Source organism: Opisthorchis viverrini, assembly GCF_000715545.1.
Source record: "Opisthorchis viverrini unplaced genomic scaffold opera_v5_478, whole genome shotgun sequence".
In the NCBI taxonomy this organism is placed as follows: Eukaryota; Metazoa; Platyhelminthes; class Trematoda; order Opisthorchiida; family Opisthorchiidae; genus Opisthorchis; species Opisthorchis viverrini.
Window position 1 is genome coordinate 47,347 of NW_008752144.1, and position 10,933 is coordinate 58,279.

A 10,933-nucleotide genomic window follows, 5' to 3' on the forward strand; every position below is an offset into this window, starting at 1 on the left:
TTTCTTTACAATAAGGCTTTCAAATAAGTCATGGTTGTACGGCAGTGAAGCAACGGTGTTGAACACTGATGTCATGCTGTCGATGATGATGATGACGATGATGATGATTAAACACAATTACTCTTGCTCAAACCTTGCTTTGGTAATTCCTTCGGTTACTTCATCCTGCTTCCTGTGGAACCTTGTTCAGGTTCGAACTCTAGTCTGTCTCCTGTGAGACTGTAATCATAAACGAGAAGTCCCTTTTCAGCTAGAGCCTCATCTTTTGGATGCAAACTTAATTTCATAGTAGCATTCTCTGATCTGGGTGTCACCTGATATCTATGTTGTTCTCTGTTGTTTCGCCTTGTCCCTCCTCGTCGCACACACGAGGAAACTTTCTGAATTGTGTCATACTCTCCCTTCGTCGACCTTATTTTTTTTACCATCGAGAACCACCGCTTATTCTCGGTACTTTAGGTGTTTACATATTGTCCTTGAACTTCTGTCAAAGCGTGACTAGAGGGATGTTTTTTCTAAGCCTTGAAGCAGCTATTTTTCGAACCACGAGGTGTTTCCTCTGGGTAGTTCGTGGTTCGTTGTTCTCTTTTCGCCTTGTCCCTCCTCGTCGCACACACGAGGAAACTTTCTGAATTGTGTCATACTCTCCCTTCGTCGACCTTATTTTTTTACCATCGAGAACCACCGCTTATTCTCGGTACTTTAGGTGTTTACATATTGTCCTTGAACTTCTGTCAAAGCGTGACTAGAGGGATGTTTTTTCTAAGCCTTGAAGCAGCTATTTTTCGAACCACGAGGTGTTTCCTCTGGGTAGTTCGTGGTTCCCTTGAGGGGTTCCAAAGAAAGAAGATTCCATTCCCCAAAAGTAGCTTCCTCGAAAGTATCTTCCTTTCGGGGCTACGTAAATATTTACTACTACTTGACCTGGAATTTATGCTGAATCACTTATACACTACCTCCTAAGTTTAAGCGGCTAAATTAGATGCAATTTTGAGCTCCGACTTGTTAAATGAGATATTGGTAACCGAGACAACCCTGTCGTTTTTAATGTGAGCCAAATAAAAAGATAAGTTTGCCGTATACAGTACTCAAGCTTGCGCTCCACTATGTATCTCTCCGTTAATAACGGCTTGCCTGTTCATCTCCCCACCAACTGTTTCAGCGGCGCATTCAAACTGATCGCCAAGAACCTTTTGAACAACAGATTCACCGTTTTGTACAAGCTTCAAATTTGTTGAGCGCGCAGGCTCCTGGGGATTTCATCTGTCATCTCCGATTCACGCAGTTGGGGCAACTGGAAGCATTCTGGGCGGACTACCAATCAGGAAATTTAAAAAAGGTACGATATTTGATTTTCTTCGAATTTTTATGTGCCATAAATTTGACTTTACACTTTTTTGGCGTTTATTTTGTCCTCTCTCCAGGTGTACATATATCAGTGGTACAAACGCAATACTCAGTATGAAAAGGGAAACAAACGGTCACTTCTTTACATTCATTTATTTTTTTGACCGACTTCTATCGACAATGTTTCCATAACGCACCTACCACCGGACATCTCATTTGGGTTTGCACCTTGGAATAATGGAAGTTAGCTTCATAATGATTAAACTGCTGTTTATGTTACTTCGTGTCAAAGCTAATTCACTCGGAGCACTCAAGACCAAGGTGGCGATTTCAATCATCTGGAAACTCAAGTCTTTTCTCCACATGCTGCTGTCACACTGTCGGCTTTTTCTTGCTTTATCTTCCTGTTTTGAAGATTTGCGGCAGCTCCGTGGATGTCTAGCCTCAATACTATTATGAATTTTCATGTCTCTTATCCGTAAAAGCAAAACGAAGCATGCAATGAAAATTTAGGAGAACACTGGTAAACAATAGTCCTTGAACTCAGAATATGTTCGTATCTGTTTGTTGTTAATGCTTTTGGCCAACCTGGCCTGGTTCAGTCACCCAGCCGAAGTGGTACACTGTGCTGTCGCCTCTGTTGTGTGTCAAAATGTATGTGAAACTACAGGTGTTGAGTGAGAACCGAATACAGGAGAGCCTTGTAATCGTAGGGTAGGCTTTCCGGCGAACACTCTACCCACCTCATGGTAATCTGCCACATTTGACGTCGAAGGGAAGTGAGCCTGCGCCCCGACCGTGAAACCTGGCGGACTCTGAAGGCCAAGGAAATAGAAGAGGTGCAGAAAGCCTGGAATTCCCGAAGATTATTTCAATTGATCCGTGCGACTGGTATCCGGAAACCACCTGTAGGTGAAACCATCAAGGATCAGATTTGAGCGACTATCTTCGACTGGTGGGTTGAATAGTTCGAACAACAATTATGACTGCATATGTTCTCTCAAGCTCCACCAATCTCCTGGTCCAGATGACCTCCCACCACTTGAACTATGGTGACGTCCTCAGTCAGCATTTATCTGATCTGTCTGCGTGCATTCGGGAAAAGGAGATTGTTTCAGACAACTTGAGAGAATCAGTGATAATGTCAATTTTCAAAAAAAAAAACGGCTCTTAGTGAGCACGGTAACCACAGGGAATCAACTTGACCCCTGTCGCAACGAGACTGTTGGCGTCACTGGTGCTTTGTCATCTTATGATGGCTCGTGAGACTCGAGAGCAGCAAGCGGGATTCTGACCTGGTAAGAGTTGCGCTGACCACATCTTCGCGCTGAGTGAAATGCTAGAACAACGAGATACTTAAAAACGATCCACAGTTTTAGTATTCCTGGATTTCCTAGGTGCATCCGACTTAGTTCGTCGGTCTGTCCTCCTTAACGCACTTTCCCCCTCGAAGAACGTTCCGGAAGTTTGTGAACGTGGTAAGTTTTTTGTGTTCTCAAACTTACGAACGTGCGGGGATATTCGGAGAGCTCTCCAAAACCTCCCGTACTCAAAGAGGTGTCCGTTAGGGGTGCCCATCCCCTCCATTCTTATTTAATTTCGTGATCGATGAGATGAACGCTGGAAGGTCCTCAAAGCCCTGGTGTTAAAATACCCGTTGACAAAACCTTATCAATCTGGAATTGCAGACGGAATCGTCCTACAAAGGGGTAAAAAAGCGCATTTGTTATACCGTCCTTTGGCATGAGTTTTGCACCCACCCATACTCGAGCGTTTTATGTAGCTTGGAAGTTGTGTTGTTTCCATTTATAGTGTGATAGATGAGGTCAATGCATGAATTTGGAAGACTTGGGTCACGTTAGCTAATCTGAGACACCTTTGGCGTCGGGGTGATATGTCACTAAATCTCAAAGCACGTTTGTATCAGGCCACAGTACGGGCTGTTTCGTCGCATAGCTGTGAGATTTGGCCTGTTTGATCAATGGAATTGAAACGTTTTTAGTTGTTCGACAACGGTTGTTTCAGAGTCCTGGATTGTGTGGGTTGGTGTAGGAAAACCCGTAACGAAGCAGTTAGAAAGTGAATTTCCGGTTATGCGAAGGGGACTTCAATTGAAGAATGTAGTCAGCATCAGAAGCTGGGCCATGCACTCCTCATACCGAACGGTCGTCTGCCGAGGACAATTCTTTTTTCCATACCCAATTCTAAGTGACCTAAGCGGAGAGGTGGCCAATCTTTGACGTGACAGAGGGGTATCAAACAGAGTACCAAGAGTCTGGGTGCTGTCGGTGAGACTCGCCTTCCAGGATGGGGTCCACGCGATCTTCCCTGCGCGTGTTTGGGGACGCTGCAAGATGCGGCTGCTAATCAGTGTCAACGATGCTTTTGTTGTCAATCTCTATACAATTTGCGCGAATGAGTGTCTGGACATATGAATCCCTCGGAAAGATCGCATCAGGCTAGCAGCAAGCAGTTTCACCATCCACATTTATCCTTTTCTTCAAAATAAGACTCAGTCAGCTTGTGAGTAGTTTCCTTTATGAAAATATACTGGGATATCTCGAATATCGTGCCAACTGAATCATGAGGCGGCCTGTGTGCATCACATTCAGTTGTAGAATATGATAAACGAGAGATTCAGTTGAGTCTGTCGTGAAAACCAAATTGATTTGCAAATGAGTGTATTTCTCGAAACGTGACAGAGGGGTATCAAACAGAGTACCAAGAGTCTGGGTGCTGTCGGTGAGACTCGCCTTCCAGGATGGGGTCCACGCGATCTTCCCTGCGCGTGTTTGGGGACGCTGCAAGATGCGGCTGCTAATCAGTGTCAATGGCGTTCTTGTTGTCCGTTTCCATCCAACCCGTCTGTTTCAGTGTCTTGAGGTGTCGGCGCCTCGGAATGATTGTGGTCAGCTAGCACCAAGTCCCTTCCACATCTATTTTTATTCTTTTCTTCAAAATGAGGCTTTCAAATGAATTTGGCTTTGCTGCCCGATATGCAGTGAAGCGTCAGTGTTGAACACTGATATCCTTATTAGTGTGATGATGGTGATGATGACTACATCCTCGATGTGAAGGTGATCAGCAGTCCTAGTCGAGCATCATGGGTAGGGTACCAGTGGATGCTGCCAATGGGTGGGGCAAGATGCCTTTCAGAGCACCAAACATAGCGATCACTCTGACCGACCAGTTGTTATCAAAACAACAGCTCTGGGTAAAGGTTGCACAAACTGTTGGTGTGCACGCTGTGGGTGGCAAATTTCAACTGTCTCAGTCTTACTAGGTGTTGTATTTCTGGTGCTCTCTGGATGGTTCTGAACGGATGCTTATCCGGAACTTGATGACCCCTGTCGATATGGTGTGATCTGACTGGGATTTGAGTGCGGTCCTTCGTTTCCCGGCTGGATTTCTCGAGATTGTTTAACATTTTAGCTTGTGGCCATCAGCATCACCATCTTCAACAGCACATCGTCCGTTCAACACCGATAATTCGCTGCTGTGCAGCCATATGGTGATTTATGACGTAGACCCATTTGAGACTTAAGAGACACGCTCAGACCACCTTTCTCGTCCATTTTGGAATACCAGTCACAGGATCACTTGGATTCGCCTATCCACCACTACGGAAATTTTTTCACCGATCCACACAAGGATCCAGCTGCTTGCTTAACTATGGATTTGAATTTGGCTTAGGTTTATCATGCACTACGGGACATTGTGCCACAGAACTTGTTTATGTTTTAGTGGAACGATGCGCACGTACGAAGCTCTACTGAGGAATAACCCCTTCGGATTAGATTGAACAAAAGTGTATTGCCATATTCATTGTCCAGTTCAATTCCCTATAAAGTGTTGTACAATTAAGGACAGCTGTCAATTGAATCCGTGTCTGTTTTCAGTGCCACCAGAGGTTAACACTAGAAAGACATGTCGTTCCTGACACGAAGCCCTCACCTTTGGAAGCGCCCCGCAGTTTGTGTATAACAGTAGCCTACTTATCTATTCCATTGACTGAGGAACCAATTGAGCTGGATAGACTGCCACACAAATCACCCTGGAGGCTAGTGAGGTACGTACTGCAGATGATTTCATATAAGAACGAAGTGACTCCACCGTGTTTACCAGAATAGATTGGCTTTATTCGCACGGTGAAATCCACATTCGAAACTGTAGAACTACGTGACCATGTCTATAACAACAGTTATTGAAAGGAACACATTGAGGTTGCTGTACATCCATTGGATGAAGGTTCCACTTCAAGCAAGAATCCCCTGAGGAAGTGCAGATGTATGATGACATTCAACTGAAATTCAACTGTATTGGTGATAGATCAGGTGGCTGTTGACCTGACTCTACAATGGACTTTAAATAAACATTCTAGCCACATTTTTGCTCTTTCCAGCTCTAGATCGCTCAATCCTTAAGACGCGAACTTATTAACCGGACGGTCCGCGGTTCGAACCCAACCTCTACATTTCAACTGTTCCTGCCTAGGCTAGGCAACCTGCCAGTATCTCAGCATTTGCGCTTCCTTCGGGTGGCATGGTAGCTTTTCACTGAAAGGGTATTGGACCCAAACGATTTATTAGCCTTTTCAAAGTAACCTGGAGATATTGTAACCCTTCAAAGCTCAATCTCCTGTCCTATGTACACTAAGGGGACGAGATGGTCCAAGTGGTTACAGCGCGAATTTGCTGGCCGGAAGGTCCGTGGTTCGAACCCGACTTTTGCATCTCAGCTTCTGTCTAAGCGTGGGCAACCTGGCAGTATCCCAGCCCTCGTGCTTCCTTTGGGTGGCATGGCAGTCAGGCACCCAGACGGTTCTACGTACACTAAATTACAGAAAGCTTATCAACTCGCTTCTCAATGGAAACCAACCAGTTGGTCAGCCTATTCCGAAAAATAAAGCCGATTCTTCCAACACGGACGTATCCTTTCTCAAATCCGGTGCGGTGATGTGCGTGGTTGTCCATCCTCAACGTCACTTGCCGTAGTTGCATATGAGGGTAGACACATTCGTTTCTATGATTTGACTAGCGGAAAGTGTATCCATGGTATGGTGGCACATCTGGGAACACTAGTGAGGAGTTGGATTTTTTCAGGGCTTTGTTAATCTTGTCCACTGGATGAGTTCGGTTTCCGGTGTTAATTTTATGTCTCGTATAGTTTTCCAAATTCACAAAAAACTCAATTCTTGTCCGTTTGGCTCGTTTGCACAAGTAAGAGATAAGGGCTTTTCTCTTGTGTGCAGTAACGTCCAATATGAATTCAGTTGTGCGACCGTTTTAGAAACATCCTTTTCAAAGTCAGATGCTCCATACTCTTGTCAAAGTGAGTTGGTGTGATAGGACGTAATTGTTGCCACTTATACGGTTGCCACCAAAAGCACCACCCGACATTGGCAGCTGTGCTCCCTCTAATCTGTGCTACTTTCCGGTTGTTAGTAGTACGGTTTGAAACAAAAAATTCATCCGAGCCCAGTCTTGTGTCACGTCCCTTGGGTATACCCTAGTCTCGCAGTTTACTGTTGGACATGCCCTTTTCGTTACAGATCCTCATGGACATGCTATTAGCTCCAAAGTCACGAAGTTTTGTTGGTCAGCCCCTCTGTTCACCGCAAGTTCAACCTCCAGATAACGTGACGGACACCGATGCGTCTTCAGTTCTGAATTTGATTCCTCCCGCGGTTTTACCGGCATGGATGCGTGCCCGACAGTTTGACCCAGGAAATGCTACTGCTAATCCTCTCAACGCAGCTAATTCGTGGCTATTGCCTCCAACTGTTGCCGGAACTTCGAATTCTCTCCCAAGAGATAACAAATGTTTGCGCAGTGGATCGAATTCTCCTGACAGATCTGTTATGGACGTATTGCTGGGTGGTGTAATTGAAGCACTGCGTCTTCGACAATTTAATTCACCCAATCCCTACCGTACACTTCCTCCCAGGTTTGATTTACACTTGTTTGCATCTCGTCGGGAATATGAAAACGGTCGCTGTCTTTTGATGCGCAATCTACGATCTATCCCAAGCTTATGTAATTTAGTCGCCGCGTCTAGTTTATTACCGAATTCCTTGGATCCAACTTCGTCAGCCGCCGAAACGAGCAGTCCGTTGAGTTCATCCATGGGGAATGCAACCTCATCATTAGCATCTCCAGTTGTTTAATACTTACAACCCTAGGAACGCACTCTCTTCTGATGTTACGATCTTTGCACTGTGCACTGTCTTACCAGTTCATTCACCTGTGGTCTTTCGCTTTTCTTGCTTTTTTTGGGGGACGGTGCCTGTACGATTTTTGTGAACTGGGCTCTCTTATCTGTCCTCTTGCTCTTCCGGGGTTCGATGGGTGAGTGGGTTGTCTGCTTCCACGAGCCTTTTTTGGTTGGTTAACATGCACCGCAACTCCGTTTTTGTGAGAACACACGTGTTCTGAACCACACCGTCCTTTTGTTTTTGCAGCATGTTCTACACTGCAGTCAGTTTCAGGTACATTTATGGCGCAAATTGGCATTAGTGGTATGAGATGACAGTTCGAAAAGAAACCACTTACTGATACGAAATCGGGCATAGGAAATGAACCTTATTCTTTTGTGTAGCCCCTCGGCAGGTAGTGTTGAGTGTATACAATACTGCTCTCATTCACGATGTTTTACTCAAAGGACTTGACCCTGTTATATGACAGTTCCTCAGTGATACAACCGTAACACGTAAGTTGCTGTATAACAACGGCCTATTGGAAAAAGACCTGTAGACCGCTCAACCTTCTTCCAGGTGCCGTCGATAGAACAGACACACGGACACCGCCTGATTCGATATTCATTAGGCACGGGGTAGGTTGAAAACGATTAGTCGCCACTGGAGTGCCATACTGCCAGTGGTCATTCCGTCAAAATTTTATCACCCCTTCGTTTGTTGGCCTTTGCCGGTTGTCTGCGTACTGCTACTCTATGCAGGACTAAGTCATTATCACTAATGTCTTCATTAAAACATACTTGGATCCATTCTGGACGTACCATTGAACCCACGACTATTCAGAGGAACATCTACCACAATGCATCCTGGAGTTGATAGTATACGAGGGTTTATAATGCTGTTCTTCGTTCGCTGTTTGACTTCAAAAGCTGGACGAAATATATTGAGATAAATGACTAGAACTTCAGTCGGATGCTATTAGAAACACTCTAAAGGGATATGGTTACCTCGATCTCTACATATCACGCAATATGCAGAACCGAACCGAAACAATCGAACCCGTAAAACGTTTCTCGATGCTGTCTTCAAAGGGTGACTGGGTGACCGAGATGTTAGAAAGTCTTTCCGCATCGGTAAGACCCTCGTTCATGTCAGTTGAAAAATGATGCCTCTTCTCAGTTTCACCTCTTACACTTCCACAGATGAGGATGCCAGCCACATTGATTATCGTTTATGGATTCAAGAGCGCATGTGGTACCATTTGCTTGGGTGTTACGGCACGGAACAAGTCGAAGAGGACTAGAGGACATCTGCCCCACGGGTCACGGACAAAATCCCGAGTACTATTCTAGCCCACCTAGACGACGTGACATTTCGTTTATGAGAACACTTTTTGGTATCACAAACTAAGTGACAGGAAACCAGCCCAAGCTATTACAGTGCGTATTCTCGCGATTGTCTAGGCTAATACCGGACGATTGCTCACACCCGAACCTTATGCACGGGGAATTTTTGTTCATTCCCCTCAAATAAACTAAACTGGTGTTCATCACTCGTCTGAAGATAGGCACACAGCAGGCCATATCTCCCACAACACCCAGCAAAATTAGCTGCAGTTTGCACCATAGCACACGGCTTTTGCTAGTCCATGTGTATCTTACCTTAATTGCTTCAATGAAATTACGTTTGTTCCCATACCTGGTCTATACCGACCAGTAGGCAAATCACTCGAAACAGGTGTTTGCCCTTCTCTTTCTATTTTCCAATGTCTATTTGGCGGTCTTTCACAATTTGCTAAGATTGGAAGCCAACAGACTGAATAGATCTAACTTTACACTTCCCACAGCATTACCAATGGTATTTGTGCCCGAATCTCGTCTGTCCTACTCTACTACATTTCGAAGGAAGGTTTCGACTCTACAGCCATTTAATATCCAGCGCATAAGAAGTAAATGAAAGCTGTCCTTTGTGATGGTGGTGTGTAGACTAATGTCAGAAAAAGTTGTACCGAAAATTCATCATAGAAAAATCGATACTCATTAGGCGGTACCCTCCGAAGCTCAAGGGTGTATTCGTAAAGGTTTGTGTTTTCAAGATATTCTACCGCATAATATTGCTTAAGACTTAGAAACGCAAGCAAATTCCTCAGATGAGGACCCAGATGACCACGCACATCGCCTATACGACAATACGCCCTTCCTCATACAGTGTGCTGATGTAGTGGCCATAACACACCGGAGCTCAAATCTCAATGCACCAAGGAGGATTTGACCTGCTTATGAATTCTAATCATAGTGGAGCCCTGTTCAGCGCTTTTACCTTTGATTTGAACTAATTAACTAGAATGATTTCGTTACGACGAGCGGCGGAGAAGACTGTTCAAACAGGTGGTGTGGATATACTTACGAATTAATTCACCCTGGTCAGTATTCGTCGACTTTATCGATATCCCTTATTGTTTCTGTCCCCTGACGGTGGCCGTATTCCAGTCATCTGATTCCGATCAAAATTCCAAGAGGTGTGTCAGATTTGTGGCAGAAACACGCAGGAAATGTGCCTTTTCCATTGAAACTGGACAGCGAATTTTCACAATGACTTCTCAATTTTAACGAAATAATACTTTCCATACAAGAAAAAAATGCTGCGGGTGAGGTTTGACCAAGTTAGCTTTTATATTTAGGTGTTTACAGGCAGGCAGTGTTACGTGTGTGTGCATTATGTCTCCAAAGCCAACTATTTCAGGAAATCGTACTCTTCTAGCAAATAATTTATTTCCATAACACGTATAGTTGTTCAAGAACTGTCAGTGTGCAGTTACTGCTGATTGGTACCTCTAGTATGACAGTGTACTCATTGACATTGTTCTAGGAGTTATTTGGTGGAATTATGGTAGCCAATGAGAATAGGTTAACATCTTTCTCGGCCCGGTGTCCATCCAGATAAGTGTGGCAGCTGACCTCGTACTCTTGACCGAAACTCAGGCTGAAATGGACAGGAGAAAACTAAGAACAATGGTTTACTCAGGTGGAAGAACCAGTGGCAATCCGAACAAACGCTACATAGCGGCACATGGGAAGAGAGCTTATTGTTTACCCGTCTTCGGATAAGGGACAATGGGTTGTCATGACGGTACTCCCACTTTTATTGACCCAATTCCAAGTTTTCCTTAGAGTCGCACTAGAATTGGGTCACTGCGTTTTCCAACTTCTCGTTGGACCACTCCTAACTATTTGTTTTCGGCTGGCATTCAGAGTGTTTAAGGGTGAAGCTTTTCAACCTATTTTGTTTTAAAACTGTTTATATACGTAAAACGCTAAAAACCGTGTAACTAATACTGCAAAGGTTGTCTTTATTCCCCGGAAGAACGCCTATTGTTTTTCTCATGTATCAGCA

General features: G+C 44.5%; 2 protein-coding genes across 2 annotated transcripts in view; one reads left to right on the plus strand and one right to left on the minus strand.

Moving 5' to 3' along the window:
* The window catches only part of T265_11351 (hypothetical protein), a gene marked incomplete at both ends in the record, with an annotated part of 19,209 nt that extends 11,481 nt beyond the window's left edge, over window positions 1-7,728 (plus strand). Inside the window, 2 exons of the mRNA XM_009177982.1 lie at window positions 1,163-1,339; window positions 6,899-7,728. Coding sequence (XP_009176246.1) covers window positions 1,163-1,339; window positions 6,899-7,513 — 792 coding nt within the window. The remainder of the gene's footprint in view (window positions 1-1,162; window positions 1,340-6,898) is intronic.
* A 2,534-nt stretch (window positions 7,729-10,262) lies between these two features.
* The window catches only part of T265_11352 (hypothetical protein), a gene marked incomplete at both ends in the record, with an annotated part of 28,446 nt that continues 27,775 nt past the window's right edge, over window positions 10,263-10,933 (minus strand). Inside the window, one exon of the mRNA XM_009177983.1 lies at window positions 10,263-10,522. Within this exon, the coding sequence (XP_009176247.1) occupies window positions 10,405-10,522 (118 nt within the window). The remainder of the gene's footprint in view (window positions 10,523-10,933) is intronic.